At 45.0% G+C, this 23509-nt stretch overlaps 1 protein-coding gene across 2 annotated transcripts in view; it reads right to left on the bottom strand.

Annotated features, from left to right (window-relative positions):
* KDM4B (lysine demethylase 4B) overlaps nt 1–23509 on the bottom strand; it is a 284368-nt gene that overhangs the window by 182815 nt on the left and 78044 nt on the right. For both annotated transcript variants that reach the window (XM_083179332.1, XM_083179333.1), the window contains one exon: nt 693–742. In XM_083179332.1, the coding sequence (XP_083035458.1) occupies nt 693–742 (50 nt within the window). The remainder of the gene's footprint in view (nt 1–692; nt 743–23509) is intronic.

Raw genomic sequence — 23509 nt, 5'->3', positions numbered from 1 at the left:
TGACACTTACTTGCCTAGTATGCCTCCCTATGGCACTAGATGCTCAAAATACAACACACTATGTTTTGTGGTTTAGACCATGTCATCCAAAGAGGTGGAAGTGGGCAAGACAAAAAATAGAAGAAATAACATCAGTATATACAGTAGTCTTCACAGTTCCCAAAGAATGTACCCAGATCTGAAAACTATAAAGATTGAGGCAAGTAGCCAATGAGATAAAGAATTGGAGGAGCTTCTGCTTTTAGAGACAAATTTAAAGTGTCCAAGGTTCCACATTCGCACACTATACCCAAGTGTTTTGGTGTCTACCATGGATGAATGAGAAAACTATATGAAAATAGATAGACTTTGCACCATGCAGTGAACAATTTCGGAATGATTATCTCAACCAAAGCTATTAGGACATTTGGATAAAGGTAACACAATTTTCTGAACATTGTTTCTTAAGTAAGTCACACTCTGCAAATATCATCTCAGTAGATGGAACAATAAAACATGGCTAACAGACAAGGACTGCCTTGCAAATGTAATTGGTAACTGCAATAAAAAAAAAAAAAAAAAACACAAGACAATTAAGACAAGCTGTAGATTTGTCCTTTTGTAAGAGCAGAAAAGTTTCACACATAAAACTATGCATTTATATAAATAGAGCAAAGATTACAAAATTAGTTCACATTTTTTTAAATCTATACCTTTTGCCAGACGTTCCAGTCTCTTTCCATGCTCAGGAGGAATTGCGTACCTGCATAATAACAAACCAATTGGATTAAGCCATAATTAGAAGGACATGCTAAAAAAAAAAAAAAAAAATGCGCATGTGCATTTATATGGGAATTCAAAATATTGCATGATTCATATTGACCGCAGAAAAGGTAAATAATTTACTAGTAGAAGCATATACTGATTTCTAGGTTAACAAAACATACTACGAAGGCTCTTTATGTTGCAAAGACTCTAAAACCGTGAGTTATAAATAGTACAGAGAAGCAAATGTCTGGTGAGGAGAATCAGTATGCATGTCATGGAGTTGATATAAAGGGGACTGTCCAAGCTTGCACAGAAAGCTCATCAGTCTGTTCAATGTCTCTCTAGTTTGCAACAGAGCCAAGCTTTTCTTATCACACATACTATATTATGCAAGTTGATCCCCACAAATAAACTGGTAAATTAAATGTATCTTCATTGAAGAATAAAGACAACCAGTTCATTAGTGTGAGTTACAGGTCACAGCGTTGCATTCCAGAGTCACATATAAACAGTCACTGTGAGCAATGCTTTCATTTTTAGTAGATATTTTGAAGATCGCTCACAGCAACATTGGCACTTAAAGCGTTAAAAGCAAAGTTGATGTGCAATATATAATACATATACTGTATGCAATGACACTGCAATCGGATCCAATTGCAGAGCAAGGTCCTTAAATATGAAATAAATAAACACACCCAATCCAGCAGAGAAAAGCATGGGACCCACACTAACATTTTGCATAAGTTGATAACAAAGTACTTTATTCCATCCAATGTCCACTGCCATTTTAGCTGCCCTTTTTGTGACTTATACCTCTGTGAGCACCACTGTGTGTACTAATGTGGTTGTGACTATGCTTTCTGTTAGTAGCACCATTGTGTGATTCAAATTGATCCTTGCTCTATATGTTATGTATGTGTATATGTATGTTTTTGATTGGCAATAGCGTTGTAGGTTTTGAATCCTGGAGATCGGATAATGGCATTGTCAAGTGCTTTTATATGATACTTGCTCTATATATAATACATGATACCACTTGTGTGCCTAGATCAGGGGTGAGCAATAAGTGGCCATGCAGTTGTAGCATGGCCAAATAGAACAACTAAGGCAAGGCAAGCTGTTATAAGTAGTTATTTAACAGTTGGAGGGCTGCTTATTGCCTACCCCTGATCTAGATACTTACTTATATACACTGAGGGCCGTATTCAATGACTTTTATCGCCGGCCACGGCGATTCCGTTTTTACACTCGCCATCAATTCGCCGGCTTTTTTGCGGCGATTCGCCGGGACTCGACAAGTCACCCTATTCAATGTGGCTGAGATTCGCTGCCCCTAACGGCGAATCTCAGCCAATCCGGCGTATCCCTAAACAGCTCCATTACTGTAGTCAGTGTTTAAGAAATTGCAGTGAAATGCAAAAAAACGCAAATTACCCTGAAAAAACGATTCCAAAACAGCAGACTGCAAAAGCTGTGTTATCTCCTCAAAGGCCAAATGAAGGAGTGAGGTGGGGAGGAGATTCATGGGTAATTGAGGTGAATCATGGGTAATAACAATGCATTGTGGAAGAAAAAGAAATACCAGAAAAAATTAAATATATATTTATATGGCACTTCTACAACCATAAGATCACACAGGGGCAGCAAATAATATTAGATTACACTTGCAGAGTTAAATTAAACACTTAAAACCAATTATTTCAGATAAAAGTTCACCATAAAAAGATGACGAGGGAAACCCGGTGAAGGACGGCGATAAAAACCAAGAAAAAGATTCGCTATCTTCTCATTGAATACACTAATGGCGATTCATGGCGAATCCCGGCGATTCTCAATGAAAAATCCTATTGACAAAGCCCGACGAATTGCTGCGAATAACAGATGGCGAATTGTCCGTCATTCGCAGGTCGCCATCAGCGAATATTGCTCATTGAATAGGGTGATTCGCTTTTGGACCTCCAAAAATCGCCTACACACACGAAAAAAGCACAGATTCACCAGAAAACATGGCGAATTAGGCTCATTGAATACGGCCCTGAGTGTTTGATTGGTGATACTTGTTGTATGTATGTGAGCCTGTAACCAGGGCTGGCATCAGAAATCTTGGGGCCCTGTACAATTATATTTCTGGGGTCCCCACCTAATCCCAAATCCACACAACCCTCTTCTGTACGAGCCTCATTTAACCTTAGCGGCTCCAGATCCTGCTTTCAGGTACGGACTTCTCTCTTTCTCAGTCCTGTTGGCCTGGCTGCTGCCTTCTGCTGGCCTGTCACTTTCACAAAAGAACGGCGAGCACTACAAGCAGGCACAGAACAGACGACCCGTGCATGTACAGGAGCCAGAGACTGAGGCTACAGTGCCAGCGGCGGGTATGGCTGTGTGCCTGCGGCCACAGGCCATGTGCACACACAGAGTAGATGGCTCTGAACACCGAACGGCAGGGCACACACACAGTAGACAGCAGTGGCACACAGTGAGTCAGTAAGACTCAGCCACACACAGATGGTGCACAGTAGATGGCCTGGCCGCGAGGGTCACTAACAGGCCAGTGGCCGTGATGGGGCATGGAAGCTCTGGGGCCCTTGAGATTGCTGGGGCCCGTCACACTTGTCCCCCTTTACCCCCCTGTCGCCTGCCCTGCCTGTAACCAACAGATTTGCATCATATGGGGCCGCTACATATACACTGTTCTCTTTGCATATACTGTACTAGAGAGACTATTGAATATAATGGCATACATGAGATCTATACACAAGGACATAGTCGTGTGTTTGCAGACAGCATTATATGCTCAATTGTAATATGCACAATTGTATATACTGCAGATTCTCTTACAGCACAGCATTATTATTTCTCATTGCATACTGCATTATATTTAGGCACCATGTGCTTACATGATCTCAGGCATTTCTGTTTAAGTTGTTGAACGGCTTTCCCAGCGAAGATGCGGGAGGGCGCATCACCGGGCCATACACACTGCCCGGCTTAGAGCTGAAATCCCCTCATAACACCAAGTTTGAGCGGCTTTCAGCTCAAAATTGCTCAGTTTGTATGTGCCTTTAGTCTAAATGCCTTTGTGGTATGTATCAATTTTCACTGTTATTTACAGTATGTGCCTATGCACATCCTTGCTGGCGGGTCGCCAGAACGTATGCGCTGGCGACCCGCCAGCGAGGAGACTGAGACGCGCGTGCGTCTCACGCGCACGCGCGTCTCAGTCTCCGTCGCTAGCGTGGCGGAAACCCTGTCCGTCTCCACCTCAGGGAGACGGACGGGGTTAGGGGGGGGTTAGGGGGGATGCGGGCAGGCGGCGGGGACCCCGGGTTACCGCCGGCAAGCCGGCGGGGACCCGGGGAAACGTATGGAAGCGCCGTCGGAAGGGGGCGCGCGCCTCTCGTGCGCGCGCGTCCCCTTCTCACGATCGCCATGGCGCTGGCGGGGGATGGCGGCTGGCGACGCCAGCGCCATCCCCTGCCAAGATGGGAACAGACCCATCTGTATCTTGTATGGTATTTTGTTCCTGCTTCTAGGGCAGTTTATTATCACAGAAGTCAGCAGAAGAAAATGCGTTGGTTGATTCCTTACCTCCTGCACATTAAGTCAAGACAATTTATTTTAAAAAGTTTTGGTACTTATGTAATATCTGGGCTCGCCACACCATATAAAATCAACTCCATGCGTAGTTGGATAGTAGGGGTATGAAAAAATGGGGTGCATTTAACATGGGAGCCCAGATAATACATAAGTACCAAAGTTTTTTATGTCCATTTTTTATTGAATACATTTTTTTTAGATCTGTTTATTAAAAATATATTTTAATGTTCATATAGTCCGCTTTCTAAATGGCTTTTACCAATTCAATACTATATTTGTCCGCCATGGATAGTGGACACCCTTAAAGAAAAGAAGGGAGTGGATTTAATATGTTTTTAAACAGAGTCCCAGCTCATTTGTGGCATCTAACCTTCATTTGTCACATATATATATACAGGTTGAGTATCCCGTATCCAAAATGCTCGGGACCAGGAGAATTTTGGATAACGGATTATTCCGTATTTCGGAATATTTTAATATTTCAATTATGTATTTTTAAGTATCTTGCATGTATGCTGTATAAACACATAAAATACACACAAATATATTTTATTACAACATAAAATACACACAAATATATTTTATTTGTTCAGAAAACAAGGTTTCAAAACATGAAACAAAATTTGTGTACTATCTCATATATTGAATTTGAATGCCAAGCAATCATTTTCTTGCACATATATAGTGCCAGTTACATATCATGTCACCAGTAGTGCTGTTACAAATGTCCCCAGTGAGTTTTTAGCAAAAAAAAAAAATTTCACTTTCTGGAATGTATGGTTTTCGGAATAATTCGGATAACGGATACTCGGATACGGGATACTCAACCTGTATATATATATATATATATATATATAGTAGCAGGGGTGGGCCCGGCACTCTGTTTCAAAAAGTCCAAATACTTGCTGGGGTAACCATCCAATGGTGATAGCAGCACCAGGGTAGATATACAGGCAAAAACGGCGGTACTCTCCAGACTTGTTTTCAAGGATTAAAAGAAAGCCTTTATTGATCCTACGGCGTTTCGGGTTTCCCCGTTCTCAAGGACATACAAATGGCAAATGAACAGTACACACTTTTAAAACAGTAAACCCCACCCCCATTACCCGCCCCCTGTCATTAGATTTAAAAGAAGGCAGCTGGACTCATCACCTCCTGCACACCGCTCCTATCTCCACCTGCTATAGCAGGATTTTCAGCATAAGGGTAATCACCCCAGTGTGTCGGACACGCCGTAGTTCGGCGCCAGCAGGGAACGCTGGATGTCAACGTCATTAAGCTGGAAACAGCATGTAGATGCTGATTAATGACGTTGACATCCAGCGTTCCCTGCTGGCGCCGAACTACGGCGTGTCCGACACACTGGGGTGATTACCCTTATGCTGAAAATCCTGCTATAGCAGGTGGAGATAGGAGCGGTGTGCAGGAGGTGATGAGTCCAGCTGCCTTCTTTTAAATCTAATGACAGGGGGCGGGTAATGGGGGTGGGGTTTACTGTTTTAAAAGTGTGTACTGTTCATTTGCCATTTGTATGTCCTTGAGAACGGGGAAACCCGAAACGCCGTAGGATCAATAAAGGCTTTCTTTTAATCCTTGAAAACAAGTCTGGAGAGTACCGCCGTTTTTGCCTGTATATATATATATATATATATATATATATATATATATATATATATATATATATATATATATAGCAATAGATCCCACAAATGAATGGGAAGACCAGCACCAGTCCAATGTACGAATGAAAAGTAGTTTATTGTCACGGAGGACACATCATAATGGGCATGAAATCATGTCAGCACAACAAAACACCCAGCAGGCTATACTTAGCATCTCAGGCTGTAGTAAGTGTAATGGCATCGTCTCCTCGACGGCCGTTTCGGTGCCTCTGCACCTTTCTCAAGAGGGGTGACTAACCTGGTTACACATGAAGCATGCTATAAATAGGTGTAGTGGCGCCATCTCACCTGTGAACCCCAGCGCTGATCTCCCTCACCTGGGTGCTCCCGCGTCCATCTGCTACTCGCCGCAATCACTGCTCCGTCCCGCCGGAAGTGCCCGTCAGGCGGAACCAAATGATCCAGCCGGTTTGCAGGGGACCTTAGGAAACGTTCCCTGGCGCCGGAAGTGACACGCTGCATGAAAAAACAACAACAAGCCTTAGTACGGTCACCACGGCAACCATCCACAGCGGTTCTAGCTAATGTATAGCCCGCTACTTGCCGCTCACTGTGACAATAACAAAACATATATAGAAAAATATAAAAAATACATATAAAAAATGCACATACAAAGAAGAAAAGAAAAAAGAAAAACACATTGAGCAATATTGAGAATACCAACATGTACATTATACTAATGACCTACGACGTGGCATCAGTGCAAAAATAGGCAGTAATAAGTAAACTAGAGCTATAGGCAACACTATAAGAAATGAGTCAAACAAAACTCCTCGTTCAGACCATTGGGACGCATAGAGTTCAATTCATAGATCCAAAAGCTCTCTTTTTTCAGTAAGATCTTATGGCGGTCGCCGCCTCTCCTGAGGGGAGGTACATGTTCTATCGGCATGAACCTGAAATCATTGATACTGTGTCCACTCTGGACAAAATGCCTGGCAACCGGCGGTGTATTAGTGTCCATTTTTGCATACGCCTTATTGATAGACGATCTGTGTGCCCCGATCCTCTCCTTTAACATTCGCAGGGTTTTGCCAACATACAACTTGTTGCACGGGCACTTGATGACATACACCGTGAATTTGGTCTCACAATCCATGTGATGCTTCAAGGAATAGGTTTTGCCTGTGACAGGGTGTGTGAAGTTGTCTGACATGATCATGTGTCGGCAATTGACACACCTGGAACATTTGTAGGACCCAGTTTGCCTAGACAACCAGTGTCTGGCTCGATCCACCTTAGGACTAATGTCAGAATATGTCAGCTGCTGTTTCAAGTTCTGACTCTTTTTATAACAAAAAAGGGGGGGGATACGGCAAACATTCCCCAATACTGGATCCGTGTCCAAGATATGCCAGTGCTTTAAGATCGATTTCTTAATGGAGCTCGAGGCAACCGAATAGGTACTGGTAAAATGCAGTCTCTCCTCTGTGGTATCCCTCTCCTTGGGGATTAGGAGGTCCTCCCTTTTCAGCTTACTGCACTTGGCCCTAGCCTCCTCCACCTCTTTAGGGTCATAGAGTCGATCTATAAAGTCTTGACACATCCTGTCAAGAACCTTATCAAGTTCCATCGGGCAAGACGTGATGCGTACTGCTCTCACGAGCTGTGAAAACGGTAATCCCCGTTTCAACGGTTGGGGATGAAAGCTTGTGGCTAATAAGAAAGTGTTCTTGTCGGTCACTTTCCTGAACAAAGTTGTTTCGAATTTGTCACCAATGATCTCAACTTTAACATCTAAATAATTGATGCTGCTGGCACTAGAGTTCATAGTAAACCTTATGCTACCTGGCACTTCATTCAAATATATTAACATATCTGTGAGCATGTCCTCAGTTCCAGTCCAAATAAAAAATAAGTCATCAATAAATCTAACGTAACATTTAATGAACTTAGAAAAAATGGGGTGGGACAAAATATACTTCTTTTCAAACTGATACATAAAAAGATTGGCATACGATGGGGCCATGTTTGACCCCATCGCCGTGCCACGGCGCTGCAAAAAAAATGTATTGTCAAATAAGAAGTAATTTTTGTTCAAAACCAAACCCATTAATAACAACAAAAATTCTATTGGGGGACCATTATACAAAGGACTGTCACTGAGGACATGTCTCACAGCACTGATGCCATCGTCATTAACAATATTGGTGTATAAACTGGTAACATCTAGTGTTACCAGTATACATTTCTCAATTGGCTGACCAAACTGTTGTAATTTGATAAGGAAATCAGTCGTGTCTTTTAAGTGGTATGGACTCGCACAAACCACTGGCTGGAGAAAATAATCAATGTACTGGGATACAGGTTGACTGAGTGATCCCATGGACGAGATTATAGGTCTCCCCGGTGGGGCAACCAATGACTTATGCACCTTGGGGAGACAGTATAATAGCGGTATGACAGGAAACTCCTGTGTCAAAAACTCCATCGTCATCTCATCAAGCCACAAGTTGTCAAAGCCCATTTTAATGATCGAATCAAACTCCTTTTTATACCTTGACGTAGGATCAAAAGTGAGCTTAAGATAACAGTTAGTGTCGGCCAACTGGCCTTCAATTTCTTTGACGTAATAGTCTCGATCTAATATCACAATGCCCCCGCCTTTATCGGCGGGGCGCACTATGATATTATTGTTGTCTCTCAGGGACTTGACCGCTAAAGATTCAGGTTTGGTAAGATTGGAATATACCCGGGTAGGTTTTTTCATGGCTGGTATGATGTCATTCCTAACCAGTCGCATAAATGTCTCAATAGAAGCGTTGGGAGAGGGAGGGTCAAAATCACTCTTCTTTTTGAAGGGTGAGGGGGTGACCGTAGTAGCTGTGGAGGGATGTGTTTTTCTTTTTTCTTTTCTTCTTTGTATGTGCATTTTTTATATGTATTTTTTATATTTTTCTATATATGTTTTGTTATTGTCACAGTGAGCGGCAAGCAGCGGGCTATACATTAGCTAGAACCGCTGTGGATGGTTGCCGTGGTGACCGTACTAAGGCTTGTTGTTGTTTTTTCATGCAGCGTGTCACTTCCGGCGCCAGGGAACGTTTCCTAAGGTCCCCTGCAAACCGGCTGGATCATTTGGTTCCGCCTGACGGGCACTTCCGGCGGGACGGAGCAGTGATTGCGGCGAGTAGCAGATGGACGCGGGAGCACCCAGGTGAGGGAGATCAGCGCTGGGGTTCACAGGTGAGATGGCGCCACTACACCTATTTATAGCATGCTTCATGTGTAACCAGGTTAGTCACCCCTCTTGAGAAAGGTGCAGAGGCACCGAAACGGCCGTCGAGGAGACGATGCCATTACACTTACTACAGCCTGAGATGCTAAGTATAGCCTGCTGGGTGTTTTGTTGTGCTGACATGATTTCATGCCCATTATGATGTGTCCTCCGTGACAATAAACTACTTTTCATTCGTACATTGGACTGGTGCTGGTCTTCCCATTCATTTGTGGGATCTATTGCTATATGTACTACTGGCCTGAGCACGGTCACTTAAACATTTTGTGAAGCTGGTGCGATATCTGCTATCAATATATATATATATATATATATATATATATATATATATATATATATATATATATATATATATATATATATATATATATATATATACATACATACATACATACATAAATAAATACATACATACATATATAAAAGAAAAAGACCTATAAACACCGCTAGTACAGGTAGCAGCAACTCTATAAATCCCCCTGTCAGTGTAGGATAAAAAGAGTAGAGATGGCAATAATTGAGTGCACTAAAGTAGCACCACCACCTTACAGAGAATAATCACTTTTAATTTATTTTTTAAAAATTTACATCTAAAAGCAGGTGTTTAAAAATACATTACAACGGATTCCATTTTTGATGAAGTTTAGATATGCCGGATTCCATGTTCAAATTCTATGCGTTTCATCTAAACAACTTCATCACTGGTGTACTCTTTTTTAATAACACAATAGATCCCTTTAAATGGGTTCCTTAGTATAGCATGTGGAAGAAATCCAGTACAATAAAAATTGGTTCAAACTTCATAGGATTTCCTTTATATAAATGACGCACTTACAGTATGTGTGTCACACGTAGCCGCGACGGAGCGCGGCGGGTACAGTACTCACCCGTCCGCGCCCGCCGCCGGCTAGCGTGTGCAGGTCCCAGGCTGCGGCGTGCGAGTAGGGGCAGCTCCAGGTAGGGATGGCAGCAGGGGAGGCCGGCGTCGCCATCTTGGTTGAGGGCAGGAGACAGATTGGCCCAGAGTGGAGGTTCCCTCCTCTTCCTGCGCTGTCAGCCAATGGCAGCCGCCCCCTGGGGATATAGGGGATCTGCCTAGGCTGTTCAGTGTCAGTGCAATGAGTCTTTGGAGTCATTCACAACTCCTAGCTGTTTCCTGGATCCTGGCTCTTTCTCTCCTGACTCTGGTGCCTTGCTCCCTGCATCTTTCTACAAGGAAGTTTTCTCCTGACACCAATGCTGCAAGTCCTACCTAGTGCTTGTTCCTGCTTGTGTCCCAGAATTACCCTGCTCAGCTTTCCGCTGTCCTTCTTCATTCAACTCATTCATTCCATCATCTTTCAGTCATCCGGATCCATTTCTTCTATCATCAAATCAACCTCTTTCCGGATCTTCCTCTATGTACTCTGGCTCATCAAGTATACGTTTCCAGATTTACCTGCCCGTTATTAGTATTGTGCTGGACTCTATTTAAGTTATCCAACTGTCACTTAAAGAAGTATTTGAGTGAAGTTTATCATTTATGAAATCCGTTATTAAACCGGCACGTTTCAATCCTACTCCTCCTGGTCCGTCTCCAGTTCCTGTGCACCACACGACTCCATCCAGCCCTTTAGCCGTGACAGTTTGCACTGACCCGATGGAATCGGGTGAAGCACAGGCCTCCATGACGGATGTTCTTCAAGGCATCATGGCTCGCTTGGAACAAGTAGAGGCTACCCAGCGTCAAGTGGCTCAATTCCTCCAGACCTTGTCACCACCTCAGGCGGCTCCCTCAGTTTCGGCAGCACCTACCTCCGGAGCTTCGGCCTCTGCTGCTTCTCCGGGGCCAGCTGCTCCTCACCATCTGCAGCTGTCAACCCCCAGTAAATATGACGGGTCCCCAAGGGGGTGTCGAGGATTCCTGAATCAATGTGACGTCCATTTTACCCTCCAGCCTTCCAATTTCCCCTCTCCCAAGACTCGGGTGGCTTACATCGTGTCCCTACTGGCGGGCCCAGCCCTGGAGTGGGTGTCCCCCCTCTGGGAGCGTGCGGATCCCATCCTCAACAACTATGAAGAATTTGTGGCTTCCTTCCGTCGCATCTTCGACGAGCCTGGCAGAGTGTCCTCCGCAGCCACGGAGATCCTAAGAATTCGTCAGGGCAGTCGCCCAGTGGGACAATATGTTGTGCAATTTCAAACCCTGGCTTCCGAACTCAGATGGAACGAAGAGGCTCTCGTCTCTGCCTTCTGGAACGGCCTAGCCGGCCGCATCAAGGACGAGTTAGCAACTCGCGATTCTCCTTCCACCCTGGCTGAACTCATTTCATTATGTAACAAGGTCGATCTGCGACTCCAAGAACGCCAACTTGAGAGGAATCGCTCTGATCGCCTTCGCCCTCGATTCCCTTCCAATGTTGCACCCGCTTCCAGACCAACCCCGCCTCCTGCGGTGTCAACAGATGAGCCCATGCAAATCAACCGCTCTCGTCTTTCTCTCGAAGAGAAGTCCCGAAGACGGCGAGAGAATCTGTGCATGTACTGTGGCTCCTCAGCTCACCTGTTGGCTTCCTGCCCGCTGCGGCCGGGAAACGACCGCTCCTAATCTCCACGAGGGAGGTCCGATTAGGAGTCTTGCTTCCATCTCCCTCTTCTTCTGATTCCACCATTCCGGTTACCCTTGTGTGTCCCCAAGGGAGAAAAAGAGTTCAGGCCCTATTGGACTCTGGGGCAGCGGGAAATTTCCTTTCGTCTTCTTTTGTCACCCAACATGCCCTGCCGGTGCAACCCCTGGATCATTCGCTGGTCCTCACTGCAGTGGATGGGAGTCGAATTCGTAGTGGACAAATCACCCATCAGACCACCCCGGTGACACTGCTCATAGGAGCTCTACATCAAGAGACCCTCGAATTCTTCATTCTTCCACAGTCCTCACATCCAATGGTCCTGGGCCTTCCCTGGCTCTCTAAACATAACCCACACATCGATTGGACCAATATGGAGGTCAAGGCCTGGGGAACAGATTGCCAGTCTACCTGCATTCCTCAGATCCTTCCGGTCTACCAGACCCATCCACAACATGAGGATAACAGTCCTTCATCCTCTTCAGCTCCACCCTTGTCTATACCCGCACCATACCGTTCATTTACAGATGTCTTCAGTAAAGGAGGTGCCGACACCCTGCCTCCTCACCGTCCTTGGGACTGCCCGATAGAACTGGTGGCCGGGAAATTCCCTCCTCGTGGCCGCATCTATCCTCTGTCGCTACCCGAGACTGAGGCCATGTCCTCGTACATTCAAGAGAACTTAAACAAAGGTTTCATTCGACCATCTACTTCCCCGGCCGGGGCCGGGTTTTTCTTTGTGAAAAAGAAGGATGGCGGTCTTCGGCCATGTATCGACTATAGGGGCCTGAACGACATCACCATTAAAAACCGCTATCCCTTACCCCTTATCGCAGAACTATTCGACAAGATCAGAGGGGCGGCAATCTTTACTAAATTGGACCTGCGAGGGGCCTACAATTTGATCCGGATCCGTCCAGGTGACGAGTGGAAGACGGCTTTTAATACGCGCGACGGTCACTATGAATACCTGGTGATGCCCTTCGGTCTTTGTAACGCCCCCGCCGTCTTCCAACAGTTTGTAAATGATATCTTTCGGGACTTGCTGTACCACTCCATCGTAGTCTATCTAGACGATATACTCATCTTCTCTCCAAATCTTCAACTTCACAGACAGACAGTGTCCGAAGTCCTACGACGTCTTCGCCAAAATCAACTGTTCTGTAAGTTGGAGAAGTGCGTTTTTGAGGTCACGTCCATTCCATTCTTGGGTCACATTCTCTCCGCCACTGGGATAGAGATGGACCCAGAGAAGGTGAGAGCCATCCAAGACTGGGCAGCCCCCACAACGCTCAAAGGAATTCAGAGATTCCTAGGGTTCTCAAACTATTACCGGCGATTTATCCGGAACTTCTCTACTATCGCTGCTCCCCTCACTGCTCTCACTTGCAAAGGAGCTGATCCAAGCCGATGGTCGCCCGAAGCATCCTCTGCCTTCCAGCAGTTAAAAAGAGCATTCGTGACGGCACCAATCCTCCTCCAACCAGACCTCGACAGGCCCTTCATTCTCGAGGTGGACGCATCCTCGGAAGGGATCGGGGCCATCTTGTCACAAAAAGGTGAGGATCAAGAATTACACCCTTGTGCCTTCCTCTCCAAAAAATTCCTTCCGGCAGAGAGGAATTACCCCATCGGGGAACAGGAGTTGCTTGCAGTCAAGGCTGCGTTAGAGGAGTGGCGATACCTTCTGGAGGGGGCACGGCATAAGATCACCGTGTATTCAGACCACAAAAATCTGTCCTTTCTTAAACAGGCTCAGTGCCTTACTGCCCGCCAAGCCCGTTGGGCGATGTTTTTTGAACGCTTTGATTTCCAAATTAAATTCCGACCTGGAACCACGAATACTAAGGCGGACGCTCTATCCCGCTCCTTTGAGACGACTTCTGACCTAGAGACACCTCCTCGTCCAATCCTCGATCCGGTGGTCTTCGCCCAAGTAACCATACAGCCATCTCCTCCTCCAGGTAAAACGTTTGTTCCCCCCAAACTCCGCAAGAAAATATTGACATGGGCACATTCTTCCCGCTTCGCAGGGCACGCAGGAGCACAAAAGACCTTGATGTTCCTGTCACGTTCTTATTGGTGGCCAACCATCCGCCACGACGTAACCAACTTCGTCGCCTCTTGTGTGAGATGTGCTCAGCATAAGGTGCCCAGAACAACTCCCGCTGGTCCTCTCCGCCCTCTAACCATTCCCACAGAACCATGGACCCATCTGTCAATGGACTTCATTTGTGAACTACCTCCCTCAAAAGGTCATACTGCAATCTGGGTAGTGGTTGACCGATTCTCTAAAATGGTCCATTTTTTCCCACTAAAAGGTCTCCCCTCTGCTCCAGTACTGGCCCAGCTGTTTATCTCAACCATTTTTAAACTCCACGGACTGCCCAAAGAGATTGTATCCGACCGCGGAGTACAGTTCGTTGCAAAGTTCTGGAGAGCTCTCTGTGCCGCGGTACAGGTCAAACTCAAGTTTTCCACTGCCTTTCACCCCCAGACCAACGGCCAGACAGAACGGGTGAATCAAGACTTGGAGGCCTTTATCCGACTGTTTGTCTCGTCTTCCCAAGATGACTGGGTGGATCTTCTCCCGTGGGCAGAATATATGCATAACAACTCCTATCACTCTTCCTCCGGAACCACTCCCTTCTTTACAGTATTCGGCAAACATCCACGGTCTCCGGATTTCTCAGAATTATCCTCTTCCGAAGTTCCTGCAGCAACCACTTCATTACAACGCTTTGCTAAAATCTGGTCAGAAGTCCACACCGCTCTTCTTAAATCTTCCGCCCGATACAAGAGGATGGCAGACAGAAAAAGAAGGGCAGCGCCCCGATTGAAAGTCGGAGACCGGGTATGGCTGTCTACCCGCCATATACGCCTCCGTCTGCCCTCTATGAAGCTGGCTCCTCGGTTCATTGGGCCATACCCTATCATCCAAGTCATTAATCCGGTCGCTTATAGACTTCAACTTCCTCCTTCCCTAAGGATTTCGAATTCCTTCCATGTGTCCCTCCTCAAGCCTTTAAGGTTGAACTCTTATCAAAATAGGATTCCCAAACCGCCCAAGATTAACTCCGAGAGTGGGGCTGAATTCGAGGTAAGACGCATTATAGACTCTCGCTGCCGCAAATCTCGTACCCAGTATCTGGTGGAATGGGTTGGGTTTGGTCCCGAAGAGAACTCTTGGGTGGATTCCATTGATCTTCACGCTCCGAAGCTGATTAAGCAAATTCTTCAGAGAAATCCTCACAAGGCCCATAGGCGCCCTGGGGTCACCCTGAAAAGGGGGGGTACTGTCACACGTAGCCGCGACGGAGCGCGGCGGGTACAGTACTCACCCGTCCGCGCCCGCCGCCGGCTAGCGTGTGCAGGTCCCAGGCTGCGGCGTGCGAGTAGGGGCAGCTCCAGGTAGGGATGGCAGCAGGGGAGGCCGGCGTCTCCATCTTGGTTGAGGGCAGGAGACAGATTGGCCCAGAGTGGAGGTTCCCTCCTCTTCCTGCGCTGTCAGCCAATGGCAGCCGCCCCCTGGGGATATAGGGGATCTGCCTAGGCTGTTCAGTGTCAGTGCAATGAGTCTTTGGAGTCATTCACAACTCCTAGCTGTTTCCTGGATCCTGGCTCTTTCTCTCCTGACTCTGGTGCCTTGCTCCCTGCATCTTTCTACAAGGAAGTTTTCTCCTGACACCAATGCTGCAAGTCCTACCTAGTGCTTGTTCCTGCTTGTGTCCCAGAATTACCCTGCTCAGCTTTCCGCTGTCCTTCTTCATTCAACTCATTCATTCCATCATCTTTCAGTCATCCGGATCCATTTCTTCTATCATCAAATCAACCTCTTTCCGGATCTTCCTCTATGTACTCTGGCTCATCAAGTATACGTTTCGAGATTTACCTGCCCGTTATTAGTATTGTGCTGGACTCTATTTAAGTTATCCAACTGTCACTTAAAGAAGTATTTGAGTGAAGTTTATCATTTATGAAATCCGTTATTAAACCGGCACGTTTCAATCCTACTCCTCCTGGTCCGTCTCCAGTTCCTGTGCACCACACGACTCCATCCAGCCCTTTAGCCGTGACAATGTGGGAGTGGACCAAAGCTGGAAAACCTGCTGTATGTCTCCTCCAAGACTTGGATATAGAGAGATATATAGATAAATCTATCTATCTAGATCTATCTATATACTGTATACACCTATACAAACATATATACCCGTTCATCAGTGATAGAAACCTTGTGCTTTCAGTGTCATACACAAATAGTGATTATCCTTATAGGGTCGGTTAGAAATGCGTACCATACAGTGAAGGTTGTCAGGTATATGACAATGTATTTTGTTTTGTGGTTTTTCTCCAAAATGTTTAGTCACAAGTATCGTATATAGAGAGAAGACTACTAGGCCTCAGTGACTCTCCCCCCTCCCCCCACCACCAACACCACTGCAAATGGCGCCGCAAATGGCTGTCTAGGATCTGTACACTCAACCATATATAACCTTGTGTCCCCTGTGGGATAACTGTACTGTCTCTGCTATCTCTGCTATAACTGCAATGTCTACTGTTACCTACCTGGCTGCTGCAATGACCAGTGGCGCCGCTGATGGCTGCCTAGGCGCTGTGCAGCACGGTGGGTATATGTTCCCTGTGTGATAACTGTACTGTCCCTGCTTATATTGTGTTACCCACCTGGCTGCTGCAGTGACCAGTGGAGCCACTGATGGCTACCTAGGCGCTGTGCAGAACGGTGGGTTTATGTACCCTGTGTGATACTGTACTGTCCTTGCTTATATTGTTACCTACCGGCTGCTGCAACAACCAGTGGTGCCGCTGATGGCTGCCTAGGCGCTGTGCTGCTCGGCGGGCATGTGTTCCCTGCATGTAATGTCTCAATTTAAGTAATGCCTCCGCCCTTTTATCCCTGCTTGATGCTGCACTGTAAATCCACGAAAAAATCCTAGTGTGTGCAAGTATGCAGTATTTTAAAAAAAAAACACACATTTGAGGGTAAAGCGATCATGATTTGCTGTTACCATGTGGTATAAGAAATAAAAGCAGGTATAGTGAAGCAGTGTAAAGAAAATGAAATATTTAACTCACCACTGTTCTGAGGATCAATGTATATGCAGGGTTACCTCAAAACATCTGAAGTATATACCTTAAAGTTAAAAAAGTACTCCCAGAGGGGAAAATCTTCATAGTGTCACACACACACATAATATATATGAATAGATATATATGGCAGGATGTACAGCACAAAAAGGTCAGCGTTGCCTCGGTGCTCGTCCAGAATGAGTTGATGTATAGTGTAGAGATGGATGGCACTAATATATGTGTGTGTGTGTGTGTGTGTGTGTGTGTGTGTGTGTGTGTGTGTGTGTGTGAGACACTATCAAGATTTTCCCCTCGCTGGGTATTTTTTTGACTTTAAGGTAAATACTTATATACTTAATATGTTTTGAAGAATCATGACATCTAGTGTCACGAGCAGGGGCCCTGCTCGTGACACTAGATGTCACGAGCCTGTACACCAACATCCCCCACATCATGGGATTGCTAGCATGCCGTCAAGCTGTTACACAAAGTGATAAATATGATGGACCTCCAGCCGAATTCTTACTGCTCCTCATCGAGACCATACTTACACGGAACTACTTTCTCTTTGAAGGTCGCTTCTTTCTTCAGCGCCAGGGGACCGCCATGGGGTCAAATATGGCGCCCACGTATGCCAACCTAACCATGGCGGCCTTTGAGGAAGAGCACATCATGGGCAATACCCACTTCAACAGAGATATCGCCATGTATGTTCGTTATATAGACGACTTGTTCCTGATATGGACTGGGGCAGAGGAGAAACTACTGGATTTTGTGAAACACCTGAATTCTATACCGGGTACCATCAAATTCACCACCAATTTCAGTAGCAAGCTGATCAATTATTTGGACATGACGGTGATGCTGCACAGGGGACTCCTCAGCACTAAAATATACACCAAAGAATCAGACAAAAATACCTTGCTCCTTGCCTCCAGCTTCCACCCTGAACCACTGAAGAAGGGCCTACCTTACTCCCAACTGCTACGGGTAGTGCGTATCACATCTGACCCAGACATGAGGACACAGGCATTGGAAGCAATGAGAATCAAATTTCAGGGTACAACGCCTCTGAAGTGGATGATGCAGTGAGAAGGGTTTCCCAACTGAACAGAGAGGAACTTCTCAATCCGACTACAGCTAAAGATGGTACTGAACTGCCAAGATTGAACTTTGTGAGCACCTATACGGTGGCATCATAGCACATTAGAGACAAGATCAATGAACACTGGCATCTGGTCTCCAGTGACCCAGTCTTAGCCAAGGAACTTACTCTGCCCCCGAGGTTTGCCTACCGCAGAGGCCCCAACCTGAGAGACATGCTAGTCAAAACTTGCATAGATCCAGCTACAACATCCAAACACAACTGGCTGAAGCTTAAGAAGGGGACCTACAAATACGGGGCCGGGTCAATTACCCATATTTCTACTTACAGGAACTAAATTTACCAATCCCACGGATGGGGAGAACTTCAATATCAGATTCCATTTGGACTGCAACGGCAGGTTTGTCATATACGGCCTGCAGTGCCCATGCAAAAAGGTCTACGTGGGCAAGACTACCCGAATGCTCAAAGAAAGGTTGAACCAGCACAGGTCGTCCATTAAGAAAAGTACCAGCCCGAATGTATTACAGACTGAACTGAAGAACTTACCGGTTGCAAGACATTTCTTGACAAAATCCCACAAAGTCACGGATCTTAAATGCTCCATTCTCGACCATGTCCCCCCCCTATGAAATTTGGGGGTGACAGAGAAAGACTGCTTCTCCAACGGGAGCTCTCCTGGATTTTTAGACTTAACTGCCTTGCTCCACAGGGACTAAATGAAGACTTTAAGATGGGATGCTTTCTTTGAATTCTTTTTTTACTTTACTGCTTATTTTTACCACCCCTTGTTATGTTAATCACCATCTGATAATTTGTGTGAGCACCGCCGTGTGAACTCAGCACAGATGTCATCATTTCTATGGGCTGCATATTGGTTACATGCCCTCATGTCGATAATACTCTTTATTTAAATCTTCTGTTAAGATCTACATCCTTTCTAAAGATGTTGACAACGCCGTGTGTCGTTGGGAAATAACTGTACTCTCTAAGTGTTGACACCGCTGTGTGTCGTACTCCCTAGGGTCCTTACCCTAATATATGCATACATATTCACTTGTCATTGGTCCTACTGGAAGAGAATCTGGACACCGTTGGGTACCCGGACCTTGTGTCAGCGTTTATGGCATAGATCACTTTACTGCAGTCAACATGAGGCTAGTATTCTGATTATAATTGTCGACACTGCTGTGTGTCGTCGTTTCGGTTTGTTTTTACCATTTTCTATGTACTTCCTCAATGTCAACACCGCTGTGTGTCGACCGGTTTTATAAAGTACTTAGGATTCTATGTACTTCTCTCCTTACAGATGTTTCTATGCTGCTGCCAATGACTAGACGTATCCTGTTATGTTTATTTTCTTTATTTGCTTTATTTTCTTTATATGCCTTATTTTCTGTATTTGCCATGATACCCCCGTACCAGTCCATATTTGTATGTACACGTCTGTGCTGTAGATGGGGCCAACCAAGTACATCATTGCCGATCCGCCCCGCTAGTGCATACACCCGCTCCATACACATCAGCCTCTGTTCTGCCACTCAGTGCCTTAGGCGCACTGTTTCCCCGCACCCCTTGCAATCACCTTCCCGGCGGCTCAGCTGTGCTTTCCGTGACAGCTGCCGCCGCACAGTACAAGTACGCACGGGACCCCAGCTTCTGAGACTGATGACACACTGGGGATTCCAGCAGCATCATAGAGCCACGCGCCCCACCTTCCCAGCTGTTACTCAGCTACAGTGATGCAGGGAGGCTTGGTTGACCTCATTTGCATATTTTTGGCGCAATTTGAAGCTATTTAAACCTGCTCTGTACTACTGTGCCTCCCCTCTGATGAAAACTGCACCCAGCAGTTGAAACGGCTGTCAGGTCAGCAGCTGTCACTTAGTGCAATGTTGCACTCTTAATAAACCTCTTTTTTTTCACCTATACTACCGTGTGCCGGATCCATCCTTTCTCTGAGGGGGTAAGTGTCTCTTATTGCTCTATTATGTTCCTGGCACCGGATTTTTATTGAAGCCACGAGTGCCAACCCGATAAACCTACATATATATATATATTTTTTTTTTTTTTTGCACAAACAAGTAGCACTCAGGAGACTTGTTCTGCAGTAAGAAAATGTTGTTTTATTCCAACATGTTTCGAGCCGGTCTGCTTGTCATCAGGGACAACATACAAGTGAATAGAACATGACTTTATACAATCCACAATACAAGAACCCTTCCCCCTCATTAAGGCAACATACTCATCAGCTGCGGCTGTCACTCTACAGCCCGCTCTTTGCTCACGCAGAGTATTCACAATGAGCAGCTAGATGACGCGCTCAGGTGTTCAGCGCAGTCGAGGAGATAGTTTACCCGGTTACTATAGCAATTGAGACATAAAACATAAATGAAAAACCATTAGTGTATTAAAAAACCAGAGTTTGATGCATACATTTATAAAATGACTTTTTGTATTACAATGCACTCAGAATTGGGGTATAGGAATCTACTTCATAAAAAATAATGCAATCCTAAATTTTCATTTAACCCCTGTGGAGATATCGTATCCAATCGGAATATCCATCTGCTTTCAAGCTGCAGAAGCATCCGACCTCTATCTCCACCACGTCTCGTCGGGGGAACATGATCTATAATTTTTGATCTTAGGCTTGCTGCCGTATGTTCCGCTGACAACCAGTGTTTTGCCACTGGTTGTTCTGCAACTCCCTTGGCAATTGCTTGGCGGATGGCCAATCGATTATTAGCCATCCTTTCTTTGAAGGTGGTTTCAGTTTTGCCCACATACACCAAGGCACAAGGGCAAATTACAAGATAGACAACAAACTTTGATGTACAAGTTTATCTTGTATTGTTTTCCCAAATGTGGGTGTGAGAACGTATTACCCACTGTGATCGCACTGCAGGTAGTACATCCTGTGCACCAATAACAGCCATTTTTTCTCATGAGAAAGTGACCTGTACTGGTAGCAGCATTCAGATTGGTAATATCGGTTTTCACCAATTTTTTTTTAAATTGCTGCCCCGTGAATATGCCGGCATAATCTTAGTGTCATACAATGCCGGAAGATCTTTATCTGTATTGATAATCGGCCACCATTTTTTAATTTCTCGATAGGTGTTCTCACTGATTGTTGTATAACGGTTCACCCAGGGGATAATCTTTTGGGACACTTTGAAAAGACTACAAGAATGGACTGATGTGGTTGTGAGGTATGCAAATAAGGGGGGTGCTGTAGTTGTTCAAAATATAGAGGCATATACTCAGGAATGTTATAGACAATTAAATGATGTTGATGTATATGAATTGCTTGATCATGACCCCACAGGTGTTTTTAAGAGGGAAATTGATGTTGTCCTTAAATGTGCGGTTGAGGAAGGTGTAATTTCTACAGAATTAAGCAAAGCTTTGACAGTTGAGTTTCCAATAACTCCGCTTTTCTATACACTTCCAAAAGTGCAAAAGGGTCTGCAGGACCACCCTGGCAGACCAATGATCTCTGCCAGGGGGTCGCTCCTGCAGCCTGTGCAGTGTACTTGGACACCCTTTTGAATCCCTGCATCCAAGCTATTCTGTCCTATATTAAGGACACAACTGATTTACTGTTGGGTTTACAAAGATTGGGACCAATATCTCCAGACACTTGGTTGTGCACAGCGGATGTGGTAAGCCTCTATACCTGCATCCCCCATGATGCAGGTATGGAGGCCACCAAAGAATTATTAACTGACAATCCGCTGTACACAGGTCCTATTTTGGTATTCTTTTTTAAATTGCTGGAACTTATATTAACAAGGAATTATTTTTACTTTGATGGCAAATATTATTTGCAGAAAAGGGGCGTGGCGATGGGGTCCAATGTGGCCCCATCCTACGCCAATGCCTTCATGTACTACCAAGAGAAACGTATATTCTATCAGACCCCATTGGCACATAATATTATTTACTATGTGCGCTTTATCGATGATTTACTAATTCTTTGGAATGGTGATATGGCCCCTTTAAGAACTGCTCTGGAAACTCAAAACCAGACTAATAGCGTAATAAAATGAACATCTAAAATTGATAAAATGGAGGTTGATTTTTTGGATGTACACATCGATATAAAAGACATCGTTATTTGTAAAAAGTACTGATAGAAATTCCATTTTGGTACATGACAGCTTCCACCCTATATCATTACGTAAAGGACTACCATACTCACAAATGCTGAAGGCCCGCAGAATAGGGAGTAATCCAATAGAATTAAACACCACCCTCGATAATATGATTATCAAATTTCAACAGTGAGGCTATAAATATGTGGATTTGCTAAAAAACAAACAGAAGGTCCTTCGTATTTCTAGAGAGGAAGCCCTACAGTCCAGCAATAAGAATAACCTTAATCCCCAAAAGATTATCCTCTGGGTGAACCGCTATACAACAATCAGTGAGAACACCAATCGAGAAATTAAAAAACTGTGGCCGATTATCAATACAGATAAAGATCTGCCGGCATTGTATGACACTAAGATTATGCCGGCATATTCATGGGGCAGCAATTTAAAACAAAAATTGGTGAAAACCTATATTACCAATCTGAATGCTGCTACCAGTACAGGTAACTTTCTCAGGAGAAAAAATGGCTGTTATCGGTGCACAGGATGTACTACCTGCAGTGCGATCACAGTGGGTAATACATTCTCACACCCACATTTGGGAAAACAATACAAGATACAACATGTTTTAACTTGTACATCAAAGTTTGTTGTCTATCTTTTAATTTGCCCTTGTGCCTTGGTGTATGTGGGCAAAACTGAAACCACCTTCAAAGAAAGGATGGCTAATCATCGATTGGCCATCCGCCAAGCAATTGCCAAGGGAGTTGCAGAACAACCAGTGGCAAACCACTGGTTGTCAGCGGGACATACGGCGGCAAGCCTAAGATCAAAAATTATAGATCATGTTCCCCGCCGTGACGGGGTGGAGATAGAGGTCGGCTGCTTCTGCAGCTTGAATGCAGATGGATATTCCGATTGGATACGATATCTCCAAAGGGGTTAAATGAAAATTTAGGATTGCATTGTTTTTTTATGAATTAGATTCCTATACCCCAATTCTGAGTGCATTGTAATACAAAAAGTAATGTTATAAATGTATGCATCAAACTCTGGTTTTTTAATACACTAATGGTTTTTCATTTATGTTTTATGTCTCATTTAGGTTGCTATAGTAACCGGGTAAACTATCTCCTCGACTGCGCTGAACACCTGAGCGCGTCATCTGGCTGCGCATTGTGAATATTCTGCGTGAGCACAGAGCGGGCTGTGGAGTGACAGCCGCAGCTGATGAGTATGTTGCCTTAATGAGGGGGAAGGGTTCTTGTATTGTGGATTGTATAAAGTCATGTTCTATTCACTTGTATGTTGTCCCTGATGACGAGCAGACCGGCTCGAAACATGTT

This window comes from Crinia signifera, chromosome 1 (assembly GCF_055691185.1).
Source record: "Crinia signifera chromosome 1, ASM5569118v1, whole genome shotgun sequence".
Taxonomy (NCBI): Eukaryota; Metazoa; Chordata; class Amphibia; order Anura; family Myobatrachidae; genus Crinia; species Crinia signifera.
This window is presented reverse-complemented; position numbering and strand designations above follow the sequence as displayed.